Genomic DNA, 26,342 nt, shown 5'->3' with positions numbered 1-26,342 from the left:
TTGTATTGTACCATATGTCCCGGCAAGAAATCTGCATTCGAAGAACTCCGGTTTATTAGTGATTCCCAGAGCCCCAAAGAAGTCTGCGTTTTCCATTCGGGCTCCAGTACTCTGGAATGCCCTCCCGGTAACAGTTAGAGATACTACCTCAGTAGAAGCATTTTGGTCCCATCTTAAAACTCATTTGTATACTCTAGCCTTTAAATAGACCCCCTTTTTAGACAAGTTGATCTGCCGTTTCCTTTCTTTTCTCCTCTGCCTTATTTTGCAGCCATACAAAGAAAAACAGCAGAGAGTCACCAACGTGTTTTTAATTGTACGAAAACTGATAAAATGTAGGAAACGGGGATATATTTTCGCCTAAAACTAAATCACACCAAAACTGGGCCGTAAGAAAACTGAGGTACCACTGTATCAGTAGTCTCACCTTGCTTGACTGCAGAGGAAGGGAGCAGTCGACATTGCTGGATATGTTCTTTTGAATTGTGCAGAGCTGCCGACAAACACTCTACCGACTTCATGTACAACACTAGTTGTTCTGCGTAGCTGCAAAAAAAGAAAGTAAACCACAAGGAATTCCCAAAGATTTGTCACACGTCTAGAGCATCCTGAGTAGTAAATGTTAAAAATCCTAGTACTGACCTCCATTCTCGACTTAAGAGGCTAATCTGATCCGTTAGCAAACTGTGTTCTAAAAACGAAACTTCAGGGCAGCTGACGGGATCCAGCACCGGGTCTTTGGAAGAAGCCAACTCCATGATGCAGTGTACAAAAGCCAATGTGAACTGAAGTTCACTCAGAGCATCTGTATGGGCCTGCTGTGGAAAAATAAAACACTGAAGCAATGTCTACACAAAAGTTATATTACGTCATGTTGGTATGGAAGTCTATGTAGCAGTTTTTATTTTTTACCTCCATTAGTGTGTCTTCCGGGAGCTCGGGAGGATAAAAGACCAGACTACTCTGTAGTGTAGCATCCATGGATTCAGTGTCACTGTTTCGACGACTTCTTTGAAGGCCAGGGTGAGCATTGAGTAGCCAGGCGGTGCTAAAACTGTTGGGGGAGCCTGCATTAAAAAAAAAAAAACTATTGGATCTTACAGAGAAAAAGTTAAAAAGTTAAAGTACCAATGATTGTCACACACACACACACACACACACACACACACACACACACACACACACACACACACACTAGGTGTGGTGAAATTTGTCCTCTGCATTTGACCCATCCCCTTGATCGCCCCCTGGGAAGTGAGGGCAGCAGTGGGCAGCAGTGGGCAGCAGTGGGCAGCAGCGGAGCCGCGCCCGGGAATCATTTATGGTGATTTAACCCCCAATTCCAACCTTTGATGCTGAGTGCCAAGCAGGGAGACAATGGGTCCCATTTTTTAAAAAACAGCTTAGCTGGAAAATTTAGAGTTGTAGTTGCAAATATATCAAGTTTGATTTAAGTACATAAATACTAAATCAAACGAGATTTGATTAATCCTGTATCATCAAATATGTCAAAATTTGATTTTTTTCCCCCCAATTATCTAGGACAGTGGTTCTAAAATGGGGGTACACGTACCCCTGGGGGTACTTGAAGGTAGGCTAAGGGGTATGTGAGGTTTAAAAAAAATGTTTTAAAAATAGCAACAATTCAAAAATCCTTTATAAATATATTTATTGAGTACTTCAACAAAATATGAATGAAAGTTCATAAACTGTGAAAAGAAATGCAACAATGCAATATTCAGTGTTGACAGCTAGATTTTTTTGTGGACATGTTCCATAAATATTGATGTTAAAGATTTCTTTTTTTGTGAAGAAATGTTTAGAATTAAGTTCATGAATCCAGATGGATCTCTATTACAATCCCCAAAGAGGGCACTTTAATTTGACAGTTACTTTTATGTGTAGAAATCTTTATTTATAATTGAATCCTTTGTTTATTTTTCAACAAGTTTTTAGTTATTTTTATATATTTTTTTCAAAATAGTTCAAGAAAGACCACTACAAATGAGCAATATTTTTCAACTGTTATACAATTTAAAAAATCAGAAACGGATGACATAGTGCTGTATTTTACTTCTTCATCTATTTTTTTCAACCAAAAATGCTTTGCTCTGATTAGGGGGGTACATCACTGAAAAAAGGTTGAGAACCACTGATCTACGACATTAACATCAGCACTATCTTCTGTAAGCCAAAAAATTTAGCTAAACTACCTGTTAACATCCTTTGTAGCACAATATCAGGAGGAGTGGTTCCACTGGCCGGGGAACCAATGCTGAAAACAGGAGTTAGTGGCCTTTCTGATGAAGGAAGTCTGGTCGAACAGCCAGTAGGTGGAGCTAGAAGTTTGTAAGAAGTAGGGTTTAGGTGACACGCTACCTCTACTAAAGTTAAATGTACAGTTTAGATAATGGTTGTCTGTGCATACGGCGATCAATTAAATATTTTTTATTGTAAAGAAAGCTAGTACCTGCAGTGTCCATGCGTTTTTCACACCAGAGGCTTTCATTACTTCTTCGTTCAAGAAGTTGAGCACCAAATGCAGCTTTAAGCAGCATGTCTGACAGTCGGCCAATGCTCTGTGATCTGACCATTCAACACACAGCAAGAGGTAAACATTTAATTTCATCATTTCTCAAATGACATTTTTCTTATCTGTTCTTACTACTAGCACTACAATTTGTTTTGACCTTTTAAATGGCCCTTTTTTGTTGGTGGGTTTCCTGCCGTAGTTGGAGTGGGAGGCAGGTGTCAGGCTCGGACTATGTAGACATGAATTGTCCTGCAAAAAAATGCAAGTTATAAAAACAACAGACATTAGAAGTATATACACCACATTATCATTGTGGGCCTTGAACCGATTTATTTCTGTTTTGGTAGGCAATTTAAATTATCATCACGTATGTTATCACTATTATCAGGGCATTTCTTTTCCTCCATGGGAATAATACATGATACAATTAAATCATTTTTTTTTATTTTTAGTGTGTGTGTGTGGGGGGGGGTTTCTTTGTGTAACGCAGTTATTGTGAGAGTCTGACCTTTTGACAAGTACTGTCCCTCTTGTCAGGTGACCCTGTGCGCCATCCAGTTCTTGTGCTTAGAGGTAGAGTCTGCTCTATTGCCTTTGGAATAGTTCCAACTGTAAAGTAGAATATTACAAGAATGAACACATTCCATATGGACACTTTTGTTTAAACAACAATTGAAATGTCACTAACACAGGATAAAAACAGCATGTCAAAAGTATGACGATGCCTACCAAGTGGGGAGTGCTGCTGTGCCTGGGCTCCTCTACTAGTTGGCCTTGAGAAGTAGGGGGCAGTGAATGAATCAGGAGATGCATATCCTCCACGCGGTGAGGAACTTCTACTGCAGCCAGCATAGCACAACCGGATCCTGGAGAAAATGTGGAACCGTCAGACAGAGAAAAACATGTCATAGTAGTAAAGATGCACTGTAATATGAGCAGCTAAATGACATTTGAACGCTTCTACAAACCCAGAGGAGCCATTTGATCCTGAAGGTTGAACGTTCTGCTCCATGCGCTGGTAGTTTTGGATCTGTGTTGGCACGGGAATAGGCTCTGAATGGCTGCCAACACAGAGAGCAGACTTGCTATAAGGATAAAGAGCAAGACTGTAATGCATATGATGAGAAGGTTTCCAATAAATTTTGGTTGGTTGAAGTTTATTTTGAACATGTATACAGTTTCAATGTGATACATCACATATGTTGGTGCTAAAATAAGACTTCTAAAATAAGGATATGCTGAAGCGTCATGTGGAATAATAAAACTGACTTATTAAACTTTTTTTTTTTATTGTATCCATACACATTAAAAAAAATGACTTATTTCAGCTTCTGGAATGTGAATTTGTTTCCTTGTTTGTGGAAACATACCCCGCTTCCACCGCCTTCTTCTACTGTGAATTAAATGTTGGTAATGCTGCACAATAAACCCTCACAGCGTCCAATCTTAATTTGTGAAAGCCCGCGATTGATGGACGTGTATACATGCAAGGGGTCTGGTTTCCAGTCGCAGTGTCTCCATGCGCTGATCAGATTCTTAAACAGTCAACCACAATCTAATTGGAGTGTTTACATGTACTGTTTTGTTTTAAAAGCAGGTTTTAACTGAATTTATACAGTAAGTAACTTTTTAGAGTGTATGCAAATTGTTTTGGGCAAATTCCTTAAATAATGTTACCGTACTTTTCGGACTATAAGTCGCCATTTTTTTTTCATAGTTTGGTGCGACTTATACTCAGGAACGACTTATGTGTGAAATTATTAACATGTTACCGTAAAATATCAAATAATAGTATTTAGCTCATTCACGTAAGACACTAGATGTATAAGATTACATGGGATTTAGCGATTAGGAGTGACAGATTGTTTGGTAAACGTATAGCATGTTCTATATGTTATAGTTATTTGAATGACTCTTACAATAATATGTTACGTTAACATACCAGGCACCTTCTCAGTTGGTTATTTATGCGTCATATAACGTACACTTATTCAGCCTGTTGTTCACTATTCTTCATTTATTTTAAATTGCCTTTCAAATGTCTATTCTTGGTGTTGGTTTTTATCAAATAAATTTCCCCCAAAAATGCGACTTATACTCCAGTGCGACTTATATATGCTTTTTTCCTTCTTTATTATGCATTTTCGGCAGGTGCGACTTATACTGCGGAGTGACTTATACTCCGAAAAATACGGTAAATATTTAATCTTACATGCTACAGGTATTTTGAAAGCAATTAATAAACAAACTTGTACTGTAGCACTACTTCTGCATTACTTTTGTGTTGCTTTGGCCAAAATAACAATTCACATGCTGGTATTAAAATGTAAGAAATCGATGCCAACAAGGCTAAAATAACATCACGCAAATTATTCTTTATCTAAAGATGGCTACCTTACAATTTTTTTTTACAACATCAAACATGACCTACTTGGTTCATTTGAGCCAGTGGGTATAAATAAAAATCTAATGCTTTGCCATGGCCTACTTGTGCAGTCTAACTGGTGTCCCTGAGACTGTAACAGGTACTGTAGAATATTATGTTAATACTAATACCTTACATGACTGTCTTAGCCTGCCGTACACTAATAATTACTGCAATAGTGTTAGAACACTGCTCATAACACTTTTCAACTTCAAAAAGCAGACTAGCTTGTTCTTACCCAGAAAGCTTGGAACAACCATCCAGCACAGGAGAGGAAGGAGGTGTTTTGCCAACAGCGCCGATAACTCTCTCAGTAACCAGTGAACTTCTGCTGAAGGAATAGGAAACAACATTTTGTAAGCATATTTTGTTCTTTAAATGATTATTATTTCAAGCGTGTGCATTTCTTTTTAGCCAAAACTAAATAATGATATCCACTGATAAAAGAATGTGGCTTACTGGATGGGGGAGAAAGAAAGTCAGCAAACATTTGGAAAAACATGTGTGTGAGCTCTAGCGGTTTTTGGTATGTACATTATGTATGAGGGTAAAATGCAGCATTGATGAAGGGGCAATATGCACTTCTGCCAAAAATAAATAAATCACGCCGAAATATTTGTTTGTGTCTTACTAATCAGTGGTGGCAAATCGTAACTACGTGTGGAATCATAGCTCCCCCTATGTTGTGTGGACACCCCTGCCTCTGCGCTGACTGTGTGTGGGGGTAGAGAGTGCTGTGATGGATCATAAATAAACATGGCAAAGAGAAGCCAAAAGGCATCAGATGCTCAATTTTACAAGAAAGTAAGAGGAGTATGGAGGTTAATTTGTGTCTTTTTTGTGTGTCAATTTTGTAAACTGAATTTACTTTGCAAGACCCAGGTCACAAGACTGCAAATGTGACACCTCATTAGGTGATTAGGAAATACCATCTTTTGCGCCAGTCTTCATCGGAAGTGAGTTTTGAACAAATATTTCTGCACTGAATTTCTCTGCAGTGAATTTTAATGTCCTGAATTTTTATAAACGGAATTTTAAAACACTGTTTGTTTAAACACCCATTTTGCTCACACATTTTAAGTTAATGAAATTGAATTCAAGTGTCCAATTTTTAAAATGAAAGTGCCACCAGAAAAAGAAAATATATAAAAAACAATGTCATCAACATTGTTTTTGTTTTCATTAATATTAGCGCACGCCCCATTTTTCATAATTTTCGTTGACAAACTAGTCCGTTTGCCCGATGACGCCAGTGCCCAAAAAAAAAAATAACATTGTTTGGGCTTTTATTAATAGAGTATGTCTGCAAAATAACCTACCATTGTGCCAAATAAACTTGCAAGTAAAATCACTTTGATATAAAAGGTGAGAAACATTGTTGAATTCAAGAAAGAACTCAGTAAAGTATGAAGGTGGCGCCAGCATGGCTCCTCTCTCCCCGCTCACTATCTTGGCCAACAAGTGAATATTAAATGTTAATTTTATCCATTTCATTCATTATTCATCTTTTCTGCATGTAAAACTAATTATTTTCAATGAATGTGGGGCGGTATAGCTCGGTTGGTAGAGTGGCGGCCGTGCCAGCAACTTAAGGGTTCCAGGTTCGATCCCCGCTTCCGCCATCCTAGTCACTGCTGTTGTGTCCTTGGGCAAGACACTTTACCCACCTGCTTAAAGTGCCACTCACACTGGTTTGAAAATGTAACTTAGATATTGGGTTTCACTATGTAAAAGTGCTTTGAGTCACAAGAGAAAAGCGCTATATAAATATAATTCACTTCACTTCAAATATGTTTTGTATTAATGTTTTTGGGTGTCTGGAACGGATTAACCGGATTTATATTATTTCCTATGGAAACCAATACCTTGGTTTTCGCACAAATATAATATCGTTGGACCCTTTGGAACGGGCAACTCACAAAAAACAAGATAACTCTGTACACATTTGTACTAATCAAAGCTGCATCCCTTATAAAAGTTTGGTACTCTCTGCAGTTGAGTAAATAACACCACTAAATAAGGCAACAGGGTTTGTAAAACAATAATAAGCATTTTTAAAAGCCCAACTCACCCACTGTACAGCAGGCAGGTCTCAAGGGGTGACCCGACTTCTTCCTCACATGTATAGTCACCTGCAAGGCAGTGAAACAGTAAAAATAACGTGACGTATTGTATGATTATCAGTTTCTGACAGCATTATGAGGTGAGAGCAGGCTCTTACAGGGAGACTCAGGATGTACCATGACATATTCTTCTGTGTAAGATGAACACTTCCTGCTGTCTTGATTGGATACTTCTTTCAAACGGAAGCCAGCCGTGTTCTGAACAGGAGAGTTTGTCAACTTGGTCTGAAGGTGAGGACGCCTCTCTCCATTGGAAAGCTAAGAAATGATTTATAACAATTGAAATAATTTGCATTGCGTGGTTTTATTTGCTTTAGGGACATTTTTGAAAGTAGATCCTTGTGCACTCACTTGAGGGGAGGCTGAATGGGATGTGGAAGAACTGCTAGAGGAGCTGGCCGAAGCAGAACTGGGATAGAAGCACATTGGAGCTGGAGAGCCTGTCCAAAAACAAGTAAATGTATGCCTTGGGATGGTGAACATCAACTTGGACTGTATTAAATCTAAGATAAAGTACATACACTTCCTTGAGGCTGAGCTTGTCTCCAAGAAAGAATGATGGAAGAACTCATCTGAAAATGCAAAGATATGAGTCCGTATAAGATTACAATAGTGGCATAAGTAAAATTGCCAATAGATGGCCAATTGCAAGAGATTTCGGTATTCAGTTATTATAAACGTGAGTAGTTGATGACAGATGGAATAATTTTGCTGACCCAAATATTTTTTACAGTGAATTACAAGCTTTAAAGAAATGAACTGGAGCAAAGCTGTAGACAAAAATGGTATGAGACAAAAGCTGAAAAGCGGTGTCATGTAATGATGACAAAATGTCACCGTTTGAAAAAAAAAAAAAAAGAAAAAAAAAAGGAAATTTACCAAAGCTGAGCCGGTCCTTGTGGTTTCTCTGAAGAAGTCCCAACAGCAGCTGCCTTAGGTTACTAGAAGTTTCTTTGGGGATGCTTGGGAAATTGCAAATATTGATATACATTAGAAACAAAAATACTAATTGTGTATCTTGTACGAAACCAAACAAAACTTAAATAAATTAAAGAATGCATAAGTTGAATCAGACTGCAAAACAGACATAACAACAATTATCTTGTTTTTTTCAAAAATGAATATGAGCAATCGTGAGAACCTGTTACATGCTTTCGGACTTTTCTTTTGTGCTGCAGCGTGTTCACAGCGGGTGTTGACGTGATGTTTTATTGAAGAACAAAATTATTAGGCCACATCTGTTTAAACACAAAACGAGTTGTAAAATATACTAATGCTTATCCCGACTCACAGCTTTGGAAAAAAAACAGCTGGGCACTAAAATACCAGTAAGTAACTCTAGTCAGCGCAGGCTGTGTTTATATCTCAGTGGAACTTTGTGGGTCACATGGAAAATGGTAGCAGTACAGACGACTGGCTGGCAGCTAAGAGCAAGTTATATTTAGAAACCCCTCCCAAAGAAAACAAAACCTTGCCTACTCATGCACAAATGTGGCTTAATCCCAAAAGTAGATAAGGGAGGGCAAAAGTTAAAAAAAAAGTTGTTCTATCTGCCATGCCAAAAAACAGATAGTTTAAGTTTAACTAGAGCTGGGTTCTCCAAACTATCGCTAGATTGCTCATCATTCTCTAATAATAACATCCCAATTTTTTTTTAAGTTTTCTGTTTAACATTTAACACTGAGTGGATAATTTGTTTTCTTACACTTCTGAGTGTGCATTCATTTCAGTTCGTCCTCGATGTGTTGCCGTAATCAGGAAGTAGCATTTTCCATTACGTTAGATGTGCCAGTCTTGTCTTTTGTTGAACCCTACAAAGTGTTTGATGTAAGTTTTCTCCACCAGCTGTTCGATTGTAACTTTTCGATGAACAAATTTGGAGTTTTTAAAATTGAGGTGTAAAAATTGCTAATGCTAATCATTAGCATGAGCCTTGTTGGGCCGCGGAAAAAACTTGTTTCCCAGCTGTGGTTCGTATGAGTCGAAGCTGTCCTCAGTTGTAATACACTATTCCACCACTTGTGGCAGTAATGACTATATCAAACACAATAGTCTGGTTCTGAATTCAGAATTTTTTTAAGTGCAAAAAATATGACTCAAGTGTTAAAGCCGTATTTTCATTTGCACTTTACTTTCATTGATAGTTTATTTAAGAAACATGTTTGTTGTGTCCTGAGCAAGACACTTCACCCTTGCTCCTGATGGGTGCTGGTTAGCGCCTTGCATGGCAGCTCCCTCCATCAGTGTGTGAATGTGTGTGTGAATGGGTGAATGTGGAAGTAGTGTCAAAGCGCTTTGAGTACCTTGAAGGTAGGAAAGCGCTATACAAGTACTAACCATTTACCATTATTTATTTAGTATATTTTAGCACAACATAATTGTATGTAAATTCATTTTTATGTCAGTTATTTATTAGTCTCTTCTTATGCAGTATATTTGGTGAGCACTTATTTTTAATGGTTTCATACAAATGGTAAATGGGTTATACTTGTCTTGCGCTTTTCCACCTTCATGGTACTCAACGCGCTTTGACACTATTTCCACATTCACCCATTCACACATTGATGGCGGGAGCTGCCGTCAAGGCGCTAACCACGACCCATCAAGAGCAAGTTTAAGTGTTTTGCTGAAGGACACAACGGCCGTGACTAGAATGGCGGAAGCCGGGTATCGAACCAGGAACCCTCAGGTTGGTGGCACTGCTGCTCTACCAACCGAGTCACGCCGTACCCCATATCTGTCCTATGAAGCTTAAGGTTTATGCGTTAAATATGGTACATATTAATCTTTGTGATGAACACATACACATATCATTTGACAAGGTTGCAAAACAGTCAGTAGGTTAGATACAATTATTGTACACAGTTAAAATAAAGATATGATAGAAAATCAAATAAGATTATGAATTCAGTGTTAATATTCAAGTGGGCCAAGCCACCTTTGTAGTGAAAAGGTTGTGGCCCCAGGGTGAAAAAGGAAAAGAACCCCTGGGCAATATGGCATATGCAATGTAAATTAGCATCACACTAGCACATTTTAAAAAGAGGAGTTACCATGTGAGCATTTTATTAATCGGGCATGTCTGGTTTTTTGTAATGGGAAATTGCAACGTTATCGAGAGGCAGTTTGCTATAAATATGCACGTCAAGTGCTTGAGCCGCTGCAGAGTCTGCAACCAGAGGACGTCATGTGCAACAGAGATATCAAAATATGGTACAACTTGGTTTTACATTAATTGGTAATTTGTAGTACCAACAGAATTTGACCAGTGCCCATAAAAGTGGGCGGTATAGCTCGGTTGGTAGAGCGGCCGTGCCAGCAACTTGAGGGTTGCAGGTTCGAACCCCGCTTGCACCATCCTAGTCACTGCCGTTGTGTCCTTGGGCAAGACACTTTACCCACCTGCTCCCAGTGCCACCCTCACTGGTTTTAAATGTAACTTAGATATTGGGTTTCACAATGTAAAGCGCTTTGAGTCACTTGAGAAAAGCGCTATATAAATATAATTCACTTCACTTCATTAAAAGTACCAAATTTGGTACCCAACCATTTGCGTGTGATCTGGGTGCACAGCTGTCAGTTTGTCAAGCTGTAACATGTAGCGCCATTTCACAGCATTCAGGTTTACAGTTAATAATTTGAGATGCATTAGAAAGAAATGCATCTTGAAATACATGAGGCAGAATAACAAATTGATTTTTGTTTTGAATTCAAATTCAAATAACATTTTGTTAATCTTCATGCCAAAAGAGCTCAGTTTGTTTGGCATGAAAATAATATTTTTTTACTTTGTTAAAGTAGTTCTTGTAAGAAACTTTTAATGCAAAGGGACCCCAGAACTCGAGAAACTCCTAAATATTTTTGTACTACTTTTGCAGTAACTCACATGTCGTCAGTTGTTCTGTGTCTGCACCGGTGACAATTTTGCCTCAACATGAATACAAATGTATTTTATCTTACTGCTAAAAAGTGAGTGTGTGTGTATACAGTAGCTAGCGTCAGTTATGTAAAGGGTGCACCAACCTTGGTACAAGGGTCCTGTTACACTCATAAAAGAGGCGGAGTTCCTGTGGTGTGTTCGCCTATAGAAAATATAAATTTAAGACAAGAAAAATATTATACACCAGCACTCAAAATCATGGTTATATAAAAAAAACACCACCCAATACATCGTCAGTGTTTTCCAATATCTCTCGCAGAAAGAGAATAGGTTTATCTCTGTGGACTGATGACAAACACTGCATTGCATTTAAACATGAATAATTTGATCATTCACCTAGGATGAAAGTAAACTGTTTTGGAGCTGCCAGTTAAAACAGCATGATATCAATCATTACATAATCCCAAGGAATGCTTCTCAATTTTTTTTTGTCATGATCCCCCAAACCCCCACACCTGCATGAGGAGCATACATTCTCCAACGAATTGAATTACTAATGAAAACTTGATATTTATCTGTACAATGCACTGTGTGAGGTACAAATGTACATTCTTTAGATAATAACCTTAGTATCAAAGTAGATGAACATCTGCAACAACTAAAATCAATCTCCATGTTAAGTTTACAGTTTTAACGCAATTTGTGTCATTTAAACAAGACGGTTTGTTTAGTCTGGTGATTTTCAATAGACAGAAACACGTACAAATGGCTTAATAGGTTGGGCACTTTTATAAACCCAACAGTAACAATGAAAATGTTTTAAAACTGTAAACATTGGTCACTATCAACTTATGCGCTTATGCCCTTTCAAAAAGAACCAGTACTTTTTGTTTGTTTTGTGCAAAATGTGCAACAATATTTCTTGTATTGTCCATCCATCCATCCATCTTCTTCCGCTCATCTGAGGTCGGGTCGCAGGGGCAGCAGCCTAATAAGCAGGGAAGCCCAGACTTCCCTCTCCCCAGCCACTTCATCCAGCTCTTCCCGGGGGATCCCGAGGCGTTCCCAGGCCAGCCGGGAGACATAGTCATCCCAACGTGTCCTGGGTCTTCCCCGTGGCCTCCTACTGGTTGGACGTGCCCTAAACACCTCCCTAGGGAGGCGTTCGGGTAGCATCCTGACCAGATGCCCGAACCACCTCATCAGTTTGTATTGTAGCTTATCAAAAAGGATGAAAAGTTAATATTTGCGATTACAGTATTTTTTCTGAACATAAATTATAACCAGAAGATGTTAAAAAAGCCTTCACTCCTTAACATCAGTTTGAGAATCATGTGTTCATTAAACACAATTAAAGGCCTACTGAAACCCACTAGTACAGACCACGCAGTCTGATAGTTTATATATCAATGATGAAATATTAACATTGCAACACATGCCAATACGGCCTTTTTAGTTTACTAAACTGCAATTTTAAATTTCCCGCAGAGTTTCCTATTGAAAACGTCGCGGAATGATGATGCGTGTTTGTGACGTTATTGGTTGAAGGGGACATTTTAGCCCAGCACTACACACAGCTAAAAGTCGTCTCTTTTCATCGCATAATTACACAGTAGACATCTGTGTTGCTGAATATTTTGCAATTTGTTCAATTGATAATGGAGAATTCAAATTAGAAAGGTGGAGGTGGTAAGCTTTTAGCCTTTAGCCATACAAACACACGGTGTTTCCTTATTTAAAAATCCCGGAGGTGAAGCTTTACTATGGATCAGAGCCTTCAAGCGGACATGGATCCCGACTACATGTCGACCGGCAGTTTTTGGTGAGAAAATTTTGGAAATAAGTCGTGCTGCAGCTGCCGTGACTTCCCTCAGAGACTGGCGTCAACACACCCGTGGACACACCCTTCCGACTATCAGGTACTACTTAACTCACTAAAACACTAGCAACACAATCGAAAGATAAGGTATTTCCCAGAATTATCCTAGTAAATGTGTCTCAAAGCATCTGAATCGCTCCCAATGCAATCGCCTTTTTTTTTTCTAGTCCGTCACTCTAAATTTCCTCATCCACGAATCTGTCATCCTCGCTCAAATTAATGGGGAAATTGTCGCTTTCTCGGCCCGAATACCTCTTGCTGCTGGAGGCTCACATTATAAACAATGTGAGGAGCCCAACAACCAGTGACGTCACGCGCACATCGTCTGCTACTTCCGGTAAAGGCAAGGCGTTTTTATTAGCAACCAAAAGTTGCGAGCTTTATCGGCGATGTTCTCTACGAAATCCTTTCAGCAAAAATATGGCCATTTCGCAAAATGATCAAGTATTACACATACAATGGACCTGCTATTCCCGTTTAAATAAGAAAATCTAATTTCAGTAGGCCTTTAACCGATACTAATTATTTCAAACTTATTTCACGGCTTTTGTCGGTTTTACATGGACACATTCAAATTCAATGCAATTTGCCATCATCAAATAGGAGATTATTCTGTTTATATTTAGTGGCTGCAGTAACCCCTTTATGCACTTCACATCCTTTCAAATCTGGTCTTCAAAATTGATATTACTACTGACAACTCTTGCTCAATTTTCAAGTGGGATGTGTACTTTGTGTTTATTGCAGCAAAAGTAGAAACATGCATCTCACAGAGATAGAACGTGTCAAAGTGTAGTAGAATGGCATAAAAAACACACACAAGTCTTTCCTCATTTCCTACTGTAGTTACGGTAAGGCCAAAGGCTATGTATTCTTTGTCTTACTCGTATCTTTTCATTCCTGTCACTAATTCCTCCATTTGTCTGCCTCAGTTAGCTCTGTACACGTGTTCCTGTGTACTTACTACTTCTCCTGTGTATAACAGGGAGCCTGTTGATTTTGTTGAGAATTTGATTGATTCATTGATACTTTTATTAGTAGATTGCACAGTACAGTACATATTCCGTACAATTGACCACTAAATGGTAACACCCGAATACGTTTTTCAACTTGTTTAAGTCGGGGTCCACGTTAATCAATTCATTGCTGCAGGCTTGTGGATCGTTCTTATATGAATACTGGAATGTAAACAATAATGAAAATCTCCCCTTTAAGTGTGTCCTCTGGACTTTTCCAAAATTGCTGATCTGCCAAAAAACCTGATCTCTAGGAAAATGACCTTCATAAATGAGGAATGTTGCTTCCTCAACTAAAAATGCACTGCAATGTACAGCAATCTAAAAAAGATTTAATCTGAGCAGCCATGTAAACGTCACAAACTAATAAGAAACGTTGTGCAACGATATTTACTCGAGGTTCTGAGAAATGGCTGACAGCCATCCGTTCACCCCCCACCCAGTAAACAAAGATCTTTCCGAATTAACATGCAGTAATTTCCACACAGCACTTGGAGACCATGGAGGGTGTCAGCCAGCTGCTCAGTCATGGCTCATATTTCTGTGTTTCGAAAAAGGATGCATCATGTTCAGTTTTATGTTGACAATAATGAGAACACTCTTTCTAGGAAACCAGGACCTCTAAAAGCAGATTCGCGGAGGGATTATGAAATAAGAGACCTAAACAAGGACTTGTGTGACGTACAGTATATGTGTTTGTGCAGGCTAATGTGCATGCTTTTAGGTTACTCACGTGAAATGGGGCTTTTCCAGTGAGACACTGGTAGATAATGGTACCAATGCTCCACAGATCAGCTTTGGCATCATAATTCTGGGACATGATGACCTCAGGAGCCTGTGTCCAGACACAGTTTAGAAGTTGAGTGCAATGGCAACACTTGAACACAGGGGATATTAAGAGACCTTCAACTCACCATGTACATGGGAGAGCCACACAGTGTTGCTGCCATCATGTTTGTCTGAAGATGACGTGCAAAGCCAAAGTCCGCTGCATAAGGTGAGAGAATTTATGGAATTTGCAACACATTAAAGACAAAACATGCAAAGCAATGGTGTACTGCAGGCAAAATAAGAAGTCATATGCAATATTATGTACATAAGTCTTTACCAATCTTCACACAGGTGTTGATGGAACTGGATCTTCTTCCCTTTGGGTGGCAAAGCAAGATGTTCTGGGGTTTCAGGTCTCTGTGAAGGATGCCCTTGCTTTGCAGAACCTTCATGGCCTGAGCAATCTGTTGAAAGAACACTCGGATTGTGTCCTCACTTAACGTCCTCTTGCCTGAGGAAAGAAAAACACGCACTGAATTAGTACCGCATCTTAGGAACAAAATTCCATGAAGTATACAGAATGTCAAGAAACATGCCAGAAGGGTTCATAAACCTCCATAAAGTTTGTAAGGCCTTTTGATTGCTTTACACCATGTTCAAAACAAAGGTTTTAAAAACTGCCATTAGGGATGCTAAAAAAAATCTATTTACATTTGAAAACTGCATTTTGAATGTATTCCTATTAATTATTTTCATAATCCATTTTTTTCTACCACAATCTATTTATGAAAATATGTTTTTTTACACCTCAGCACCAAGAGGAGCTTTTGTTACCTATAACCTGTTTTGAAAAGGTTTTATTATACATTTTTATACAAACAAAAATTGCAAGAATTGGTTGAAACACAACAGTATTGGTTTTGTGCCCACCTTTTTGAGCTGAACTCAACAATCTAAAATTTTTATCATAATATTGTTCAAATCTGTTAGTGAGCGTTTCTCCTTTTCTGATGTAATTCATTCACCTCACCGGTGTGGCACAATAAGATGCTGATAAGGCAGCATGATTGTTATTATTACATACAGTACGTGACCCTTAGTCTGGCCACTGTAAAAGGCCACTCAAAATGTGCAATGTTACACAGAACCATGCCACAGATAAGGCCGCAGCTTTTGATTAGTTTAGTAATCGAGTAAACTATCAATTACTTTGTTCGATTGATCGAGTAACTGGATAAAACACACTTGATAACCTCAATGTGTATTTTAGGAACAATTTTCCAAATATACACTTTTTTTTCTGCTGGTTACAGCCTTCATTGCTCGTAATAAATGCACAGCATCCACATTGAAGTTGCATTTTTACATGTGTCCATTAATTTAAAACAAATACAACTCTGATGTTCCCTGCCACAGATTACGGCACCCACAAACCACCGCTCTAATCTGCGCTCGGTCTATTATAGTGGCCGTGCGGAAACTATGTCCACGAATGTAAAGTTATGGGCACTCCATGTGGTCCGGATTTTTATTAGTTACACTCATTTAACGACGAATCGAAGCAACAGACTATAAATCAAAGCTTTTTAAATCGATTTAATCGATTGATCGTTGCAGCCCTACCCACAGAAGTCTCAATTTTTTAGTGAGTGTGCAATAGGCATGTCCACCAAAGCTGAACAAATCCCATGAAACTGAACCATTTGTAGTGGAAGTGCTCACTAACACATATTTAGACGGATTTGTCAACAATATTTCAGACTAATAGGCCTTTTGTAAAAAGAGAAAACATGTTTTAGATCTTTGAGTAGAGCTAGCAAAAACAAAAGTGTTACTTTAGATTAATTTTGAGTTCATAACATATTTGAGTCATATTTTGTTGAAGGGAATTTGTTTATCTTCTTTTGGATATTATTGCAAAGGCTGCTGTGTTTTTCCATTAGAGGACAAGGGTAAGTGTGACAGATGGGTGAGGTCATGTGCGTGCTCCGTGAGCCAGTGTGCTTCTGTGGCGTCCTGCAAATAGCTGGCCGTGCCTCCTGGCAGGCACACAAAACAGTCAAGTCTACAAAATAAGACACACCGACAGAAATACCCCAGCACTTTACATCAGCATTCAAAACGGTCAAGCTGACCGGCTAGATTTAGCTAATGAAAAATAAACTGTCAAGAGCAGTATCATCATCGTCATGATCATCATTCTTGTTTCTAACCCGAGTCAGAAAACACATTTAGTAAGAAATGTTGATCAGTGGTGGAATCACATGGCACTTTCAAGGCAAGAAGAAAAAAATCTGGTAATAATTAAATAGCCATGCGGTGTATTATGCTTTCTAATAAAAATGACTTCATCACAAGCCAATTTATATAGCTTAGTTTAATCTTGGTCAAGGGTATTAGTGATAATTTGCTTAAGAACTTGTGGGGACATTTAAATCCCACCACCCCCAAACCACAGAAAACAGCAAGCCTCTTAAAAGCCACACTGACCCGCTGGCATTGCTGCTCTCAACATGTTTCCAAACAACTATGTTTGACCCGGTCTTGAAGCAAAACCAACTTGATATGAAAAAATTAATAGTGATATATTTTTTTTTCTATAATCGCCTATCCCTAGTCCGGAGTTGTAGTTCCTTTTTTTTAATCCTTTTGTTGTGGGGCAGACTGGCTCATACATGCACATGCATGCCAAAATCCTGCGCTGTTGCCATTCTGATAAAAAAATATTAAATGGTTCCAACTTATATCGGTCAAGTAAACTCGATATGAAAGCTCTAAAAACTACAACATGGCTGACGAGGGGGCATGGAGGAGGGATTTGGCGTGTAAATAAGACCGCCCACAAAACGGCACATTCTGAAGATGATCTGTAAATGGGATCTATGCAAGATCTTGACCAAAGCACCCACATCACATGTTGTATAGACTACAAGGAAGTGTTTTAAATGTAAATAATAAAAATCATAATATAACCCCTTTAAGTTGTGACAGGTATTGAGAATGCCCAATTGCTGGGATGTGACTGATATCACATCCGGCTCACATCCCGCCCAATGAATACTGGTGGTGGTCAAGCTAGCTCTGTTTTCAAATGGGTACAAGGCGCCTTTAGCCTTTCTCAAAGAAAAAATGCCCTGTGCTTGTGTTGTTTTCGGCTGTACGAATCGTTCAAATCACGTAAAAGATAAACGTTTCTTCAGATTTCTCCGAGAGGTTATCAAACAGGGCGGAAAAGTGCAAGATTTGTGGAAACGACGACGAAAAAAGCATGCACACTCCAGTCCAAGGGAGACAAGTCGAAAAATGCACGAGTTTGCATTGATCACTTCGATAAAGGTTTCTTTGATATACTTTTGACGGCTATTATTTCCCATGTAAGTATTATCTTGATATTAGTTGCATTTCTTACAAGCGATAGAAAATGGATGGAAGGATGAACATTTGCTAGGAGTATTTCGAAAAGCACCAACTTGGCGTGTCTAAATAAAAATAAACAAATGTCAGCAAAACCTAAAAGAGTTAAGATTTTACCAAAGACAACGATCATATATGAAGCGTCCAGCACATACACAATGTTGACATCTAAAGCTATATTTGGATAAAAACGGAGATAAAACATGCTATTAATAAACGGCGTGTGAAACAGCAACAAACTAGGCAACTTAGACGCAAAATTAAACCATGAAACGGAACCTTACCCGAGCAAAAACCATGCATATTTATCGGAGAGAGTCTTGACAAAAGAAGTTGTAGACCTCCAGGGTTTTCCAAGTTTCCATTTGTTTTGTCGTGTAAAATAGCATCTGGAGCACAATCGTTCGATATGTCTGGGAACGCAACCGATGTCATCTTTGATATCTGTCAACAAATCTTTTTTTTTGATAAAGTATAGGATCTATTTCATTGTAAAGGTTAGGTTTTTTTGGCTCGTATCTGCTTTTTGCAGGAAGGTTTAGGTCTCTTTTGTACTCAAGATAGTTCGAGAGCTGAGCTTTGTCGACCACCACTGGTTTTCACAAACGAGAAGAAGCCACGTTTTGGAATACAAGCAATTTAAAAAGCAAAGCGTGACGCAAGTACATTAGGATACTTACACTGAAGGTATTCAGCCAGGTCACCTCCATTGCAGTACTGCCAAGATAAGGGACATGTCATCAGGAATTGTATTATTTTCCCAAAATGTGAAAAATATCCTTGGAACATATTGTACCTCCATGACAAGATATACACATCCTCCCATTTCCTGAGGATAAAAACAAAAATAATCGTCACAAAAACGCACGGAACACATTTGTACATCATAATAAATATCTGATGCTTGTACGGAGCCAGCAATATCAACAAGGCCAAAGCAGACACACTTTTGGATCAACAGCGGCCTAAAACTGTATAAGCGTCACACGTGAGGCGAAGTGGTGCGATGGAGGCTGCCAAGTGTAAGGTTTCCTTGACATCTTAGGCGAGAGTAGTGAGGAGGATACAGGCCGACACTTCTTTGACATTAGTACCATAGAAAAGTGCCCTGCCACAGATCAGACTTAACAAAATACTTAGTATAAGAGAGTGCAGGTTAACAGGTGATCAGAAAAGTCTCTTGCTGCCTGACCTAGTCTCATTGAATAGTCTTAACTCATCAGTGCATCTGGTGTGAGCTGATACTTCATAAGCCTTTGTTTAACTGTATGCACCCTGCCATCTGTCAGAAATAAAGCGATTAGCTCAAACATGTCTGCTTGTCTGGCAAAGTGTGAAGATTTTCATTGACTAGGGGTGTAACGGTACACAAAAATTTCGGTTCGGTAGGTACCTCGGTTTAGAGGTCACGGTTCTGTTCATTTTCGGTACAGTAAGAAAACAACAAAATAAACATTTTTGGTTATTTATTTACCAAATTTGCAAACAATGGCATTACATACATATACACACAGGGTCAATTGCCAATTTTAATGGGGTCAACATATATAAAATAAAAACTAAATAAGATAAGGCTCAGAATGGTTTCTTAACAACACCTTTCTACATATAAAGTGCTTTTTTGATTGATTGATTGAGACTTTTATGAGTAAAATTGACCACTGAATGCAAACACCCCGATAAATTTTCCAACTTGTTTAAGTCGGGGTCCACGTTCATCAACATTAAACTGACTCAAGTTGTTGCTCAGATGACTGGCTAACTTGGCAGTAAGAGGATATATGGGCTTATTGTTCTTCCGCCATAGAAGTGGGTCAAAATTTAGTTTTTAATGCAATACAGCAACTCCCTGCCACTCCGAACGGGACAAGCGGTAGAAAATGGATGGATGGATGGTCTTAAATCTGCTGCTATAAAAGCATTTGTGAATGCTTCAGCCCTGCCTGACTCGCCAAAGAGATGCTGCTTGAACGCGGTGGTGACACTTCAAAGGGGTTAGCATGTTTGCCGTATTGGCAGAAGCATAACCTACTGCTGCTGAACAATGTTGGCAAACCGCCGTCCTCCATTGTTGTATCGCACCGCGCAGCCAAAGTGCTCCCAAACGGGAGATCTTTACGAGGCAGGAGGGTCTTCCAGCTCTGGCTTTTGCATGTTGTCCTAGCCCAGTCGCTGCTAGCCTGCCATGTGTTGTGCCTCGCTCTGCATTGTTTATACAACCTGCGGTGCGCTACCTAATATGTCCGTGTGGAAACTCGTTCGGTACACCTCCGAACCGAACCAAAACCCCCGTACCGAAACGGTTCAATACAAATACACGTACCGTTACACCCCTATCATTGACACAAACTCACATCTGAGCAAATGGTTTGTCTTGTCTGAGTTGTAAAATGTTTTGAATGATTAGCTGGGTCTTATGCATACTGTAAAATGTAAAAACAAATATGATCCGTAGCAATATATATTTTCAGATGATATTTAAAGTTTGACAGAATGTGAGTGTGAATGTTGTCTATCTGTGTTGGCCCTGCGATGAGGTGGTGACTCGTCTCGGGTCTACCACGAAAGGAACAAGCGGTAGAAAAATGCACGGTTGGATGAATGACAACATGTTCTGGAAGAAAGATGGGCAACCACACCTACCTGATAGTCCAGTAGACTGACTATATTTTCGTGTTTGAGTTCCTGGAGAGATGAATAAACAAAACATGGCTTAAAAAAGAAATAGTAGAAGAAATTGTCCTTGCAGGATCAAAAGATGAGCTCACAGACATAAACAGCAATGATGCACTATCATTTGATGCCTCGAACCTTGACCATTCTCCAAATAGATTATTCCCATATTGCTCACAGACTAGGGCAGTGGTATCTTAAATCCAACCAAGTGTGGAAAATAAGGCATAATGTAACAAGAAAAAGTTGATACTAATAATTGAGGATTTTGACAATGAATACAAAATAGTTGTTAATAATATATAAACAAAATTGCATGCTTAGGACACCCCTCTCCTTGCACGTCATTAGGAGATTGCTATGATATGCTGTCATGCATTACTCATATTTGCATGCATACACATCTTCTAAATAAAATCCAAGTATTAATTACCTTTAATATCTTTATTTCTTTTCCAAGTAGAGATTGAGATTTGGCCAGGTTTTTCTTGTTGATGCACTTCACAGCTACTTCCCACTCGTGTTTCTTGACAAACATAGGAATAGAATATATTAGACGCAATGTTTCTTGACAAACATAGGAATAGAACATATTAGACGCAATGTTTCTTGACAAACTTAGGGATAGAACATATAAGACGCAATGTTTCTTGACAAACAGAAATAGAACATAAGACGCAATGTTTGACAAACAGGAATAGAACATGTCATGACACAATGTTTCTTAACAAACATAGGGATAGAGCATAATAGACACAATGTTTCTTGACAAACATAGGAACAGAATATGTTAGAAACAATGTTTCTTGACAAACATAGGAATAGAAGACGTTTGACGCAATGTTTTTGACTAACATAGGAACAGAACATATTAGACACAATGTTTCTAGACAAACATAGGAATAGAACATATTAAACGCAATGTTTCTTGACAAACATAGGAATAGAACATATTAAACGCAATGTTTCTTGACAAACATAGGACTAGAACACCGTCCATCTATCCATCCATTTTCTACCGCTTATTCAGTTTGGGGTCGCTGGAGCCTATCTCAGCTACAATCGGGCGGAAGACGGTGTACACACTCAAGTCGCCACCTCATCGCAGGGAATAGAACACGTTCGACACAATGTTTGACAAACATAAGAATAGAACATGCTCGACACAATGTTTCTTGACAAACAGGAATAGAACATATAAGACGCAATGTTGACAAACTTAGGGATAGAACATATTAGACAATGTTTCTTGACAAACATAGGAATAGAACATGATAAAACGCAATGTTTCTTGACAAACAGGAATAAAACATGTTCGATACAATGTCTCTTGACAAACATAGTAACAGTACATGTTAGACACAATGTTTCTTGACAAACATAGGAATAGAACACATTAGACAAAATGTTTCTTGACAAACAGAAATAGAACACATTCGACGCAATGTTTTTGACAAACATAGGAATAGAACATGTTCGACACAATGTTTCTTGACAAACAGGAATAGAACATATAAGACGCAATGTTGACAAATGATAAATGGGTTGTACTTGTACAACCCATTTATGTACAAACATAGGGATAGAACATATTAGACACAATGTTTCTTGACAAACAAGATTAGAACATGTTAGACACAATGTTTCTTGACAAACATAGGAATAGAACATTTTAGACACAATGTTTGTTAACAAACATAGGAATACAACACATTAGACACAATGTTTCTTAAACATAGGAATAGAACACATTAGACACAATGTTTGTTAATAAACAAGATTAGAACATATTGGACACAATGTTTCTTGACAAACATAGGAATACAACAAATTCGACACAATGTTTCCTAACAAACATAGGAATACAACACATTAGACACAATATTTCTTAAACATAGGAATAGAACACATTAGACACAATGTTTCTTAACAAACATAGGAATAGAACACATTAGACACAATGTTTCTTGACAAACAGAACATGCTCGACAAAATGTTTCTTGACAAACAGGAATAGAACATATAAGACGCAATGTTGACAAACATAGGGATAGAACATATTAGACACAATGTTGCTTGACAAACAGGAATAGAACACAATGTTTCTTGACAAACATAGGAATAGAACATGTTAGACACAATGTTTCTTGACAAATATAGGAATAGAACATGTTAGACACAACGTTTGTTAATAAACAAGATTAGAACATATTGGACACAATGTTTCTTGAAAAGCAAGATTAGAACATGTTAGACACAATGTTTCTTGACAAACATAGGAATACAACAAATTAGAAACAATGTTTCTTAACAAACATAGGAATACAACAAATTAGACACAATGTTTCTTAACAAACATAGGAATACAACACATTAGACACAATGTTTCTTAAACATAGGAATAGAACACATTAGACACAATGTTTCTTAAACATAGGAATAGAACACATTAGACACAATGTTTCTTAAACATAGGAATAGAACACATTAGACACAATGTTTCTTAAACATAGGAATAGAACACAATAGACACAATGTTTCTTAAACATAGGAATAGAACACATTAGACACAATGTTTCTTGACAAACAGAACATGCTCGACAAAATGTTTCTTGACAAACAGGAATAGAACATATAAGACGCAATGTTGACAAACATAGGGATAGAACATATTAGACACAATGTTGCTTGACAAACAGGAATAGAACACAATGTTTCTTGACAAACATAGGAATAGAACACATTAGACACAATGTTTCTTGACAAATATAGGAATAGAACATGTTAGACACAACGTTTGTTAATAAACAAGATTAGAACATATTGGACACAATGTTTCTTGAAAAACAAGATTAGAACATGTTAGACACAATGTTTCTTGACAAACATAGGATTACAACACATTAGACACAATGTTTCTTAAACATAGGAATAGAGCACAGACACAATGTTTCTTGACAAACATAATAGAACATGCTCGACACAATGTTTCTTGACAAACAGGAATAGAACATATAAGACGTAATGTTGACAAACATAGGGATAGAACATATTAGACACAATGTTTCTTGACAAACATAGGAATAGAACATGTTAGACACAATGTTTGTTAATAAACAAGGTTAGAACATATTGGACACAATGTTTCTTGACAAACATAGGAATAGAACCCATTAAACACAATGTTTCTTGACAAACATAGTAACAGTACATGTTAGACACAAATTTTCTTGACAAACATGGGAATAGAACACATTAGACACAATGTTTCTTGACAAACAGAAATAGAACACAATAGACGCAATGTTTTTGACGAACATTGGAATAGAACATATTAGACAATGTTTTTTGACAAACAGGAATAGAACATATAAGACGCAATGTTGACAAACATAGGGATAGAACATATTAGACACAATGTTTCTTGACAAACATAGGGATAGAACATATAAGACGCAATGTTGACAAACATAGGGATAGAACATATTAGACACAATGTTTCTTGACAAACATAGAAATAGAACACATTACACACAATGTTTCTTGACAAACAGAAATAGAACATATAAGACGCAATGTTGACAAACATAGGGATAGAACATATTAGACACAATGTTTCTTGACAAACAAGATTAGAACATGTTAGACACAATGTTTCTTGACAAATAGAAATAGAACACATTAGACGCAATGTTTTTGACGAACATAGGAATAGAACATATTAGACAATGTTTTTTGACAAACAGGAATAGAACACGTTCGACACAATGTTTCTTGACAAACAGGAATAGAACTTATAAGACGCAATGTTGACAAACATAGGGATGGAACATATTAGACACAATGTTTCTTGACAAACAGAAATAGAACATATAAGACGCAATGTTGACAAACATAGGGATAGAACATAGACACAATGTTTCTTGACAAACATAGAAATAGAACACATTAGCAACAATGTTTCTTGACAAACAAGATTAGAACATGTTAGACATAATGTTTATTGACAAATAGAAATAGAACACATTAGACGCAATGTTTTTGACGAACATAGGAATAGAACATATTAGACAAGGTTTTTTGACAAACAGGAATAGAACACATTCGACACAATGTTTCTTGACAAACATAGAAATAGAACACATTAGACACAATGTTTCTTGACAAACAGGAATAGAACATATAAGACGCAATGTTGACAAACATAGGGATAGAACATATTAGACACAATGTTTCTTGACAAACATAGAAATAGAACACATTAGCAACAATATTTCTTGACAAACAAGATTAGAACATGTTAGACACAATGTTTCTTGACAAATAGAAATAGAACACATTAGACGCAATGTTTTTGACGAACATAGGAATAGAACATATTAGACAATGTTTTTTGACAAACAGGAATAGAACACGTTCGACACAATGTTTCTTGACAAACAGGAATATAACTTATAAGACGCAATGTTGACAAACATAGGGATAGAACATATTAGACACAATGTTTCTTGAAAAACAAGATTAGAACATATAAGACGCAATGTTGACAAACATAGGGATAGAACATAGACACAATGTTTCTTGACAAACATAGAAATAGAACACATTAGCAACAATGTTTCTTGACAAACAAGATTAGAACATGTTAGACACAATGTTTATTGACAAATAGAAATAGAACACATTAGACGCAATGTTTTTGACGAACATAGGAATAGAACATATTAGACAATGTTTTTTGACAAACAGGAATAGAACACGTTCGACACAATGTTTCTTGACAAACATGAATAGAACTTATAAGACGCAATGTTGACAAACATAGGGATAGAACACATTAGACACAATGTTTCTTGAAAAACAAGATTAGAACACATTAGACACAATGTTTCTTGACAAACAAGATTAGAACACAGACACAATTTTTCTTGACAAACATTGCAATACAACACATTAGACACAATGTTTCTTGACAAGATTAGAACACATTAGACACAATGTTTCCTGACAAACAAGATTAGAACACATTAGACACAATGTTTCTTGACAAACATAGCAATAGAACATATTAGCCAGAAACACACACCTAATGTCGTGTAAATTACCTCTTTATGACGTCCCTTGAACACAACCGCAAAGGCGCCATGACCAATCAGGTCTTTCCTGCTGAACTCAAAGTTGCCAACAGACTCCATGAGGAAAAGCCAGCGAGTATCCGAGCAGCTCGAGGAAGACTCTCTTGTTCGTCACCACCGAATGAGACACAAGTACAGACCCGAAGAGCCTTCTCCAAAGGTGGGGGATCCCATTGTCAATGGACGCCTGTAGTGTCTTCACACTGGAATATTAGAACTAATGACGACATCGTACAAAGTTGTCAGTCAGTGGCCATTAAAAAAGTTCCAACACGTGCGACCCGGATGTCAACAATAACTAACGAGCGAGTGCTATTTAAATGTTTTTAAAAAGAGCTCCGTTGTAGAGACGCGGTACAAAGAGTTAGTGTTTATCCGGTCCTAGCTCATTTAATGCCGGTAACTTCGTTCTCCTCACCTTATATCGCTCTCCTACCCTTTGGGCATTCCATGTTGCCATTGCGCATGCGCGAACCCAGGAGCAGCAGCTGTC

At 37.9% G+C, this 26,342-nt stretch overlaps 1 protein-coding gene across 6 annotated transcripts in view; it reads right to left on the bottom strand.

The window, feature by feature from the left end:
• ulk1a (unc-51 like autophagy activating kinase 1a) overlaps positions 1–26,342 on the bottom strand; it is a 30,265-nt gene extending 3,923 nt beyond the window's left edge. For 2 of the 6 annotated variants that reach the window (XR_009807580.1, XM_061906926.1), the window contains exons 1-24: positions 25,820–26,316; positions 21,148–21,240; positions 20,685–20,726; positions 18,838–18,870; positions 18,722–18,758; positions 14,965–15,138; positions 14,771–14,844; positions 14,590–14,691; positions 11,105–11,163; positions 7,961–8,043; positions 7,603–7,653; positions 7,433–7,521; positions 7,180–7,339; positions 7,030–7,090; positions 5,197–5,289; positions 3,502–3,618; positions 3,263–3,399; positions 3,042–3,142; positions 2,691–2,782; positions 2,471–2,586; positions 2,214–2,339; positions 913–1,067; positions 643–818; positions 428–546 (exon numbers count right to left, since the gene is read on the bottom strand). Coding sequence is in view for 5 of the 6 variants with exons in the window: in XM_061906926.1 (XP_061762910.1) it covers positions 428–546; positions 643–818; positions 913–1,067; positions 2,214–2,339; positions 2,471–2,586; positions 2,691–2,782; positions 3,042–3,142; positions 3,263–3,399; positions 3,502–3,618; positions 5,197–5,289; positions 7,030–7,090; positions 7,180–7,339; positions 7,433–7,521; positions 7,603–7,653; positions 7,961–8,043; positions 11,105–11,163; positions 14,590–14,691; positions 14,771–14,844; positions 14,965–15,138; positions 18,722–18,758; positions 18,838–18,870; positions 20,685–20,726; positions 21,148–21,240; positions 25,820–25,909 (2,380 nt within the window). In the remaining variant the exon portion in view is untranslated. Of the gene's footprint in view, positions 1–427; positions 547–642; positions 819–912; positions 1,068–2,213; positions 2,340–2,470; positions 2,587–2,690; positions 2,783–3,041; positions 3,143–3,262; positions 3,400–3,501; positions 3,619–5,196; positions 5,290–7,029; positions 7,091–7,179; positions 7,340–7,432; positions 7,522–7,602; positions 7,654–7,960; positions 8,044–11,104; positions 11,164–14,589; positions 14,692–14,770; positions 14,845–14,964; positions 15,139–18,721; positions 18,759–18,837; positions 18,871–20,684; positions 20,727–21,147; positions 21,241–25,819 lie in introns of all 6 variants that reach the window. The other 4 variants (XM_061906927.1, XM_061906929.1, XM_061906930.1 and 1 more) reach the window with 4 other exon arrangements.

This window comes from Nerophis ophidion, linkage group LG07, assembly GCF_033978795.1.
Source record: "Nerophis ophidion isolate RoL-2023_Sa linkage group LG07, RoL_Noph_v1.0, whole genome shotgun sequence".
Classification (NCBI taxonomy): domain Eukaryota; kingdom Metazoa; phylum Chordata; class Actinopteri; order Syngnathiformes; family Syngnathidae; genus Nerophis; species Nerophis ophidion.
Note: the sequence above shows the minus strand (reverse complement) of the source record. Positions and strands in the feature narration are given on the sequence as shown.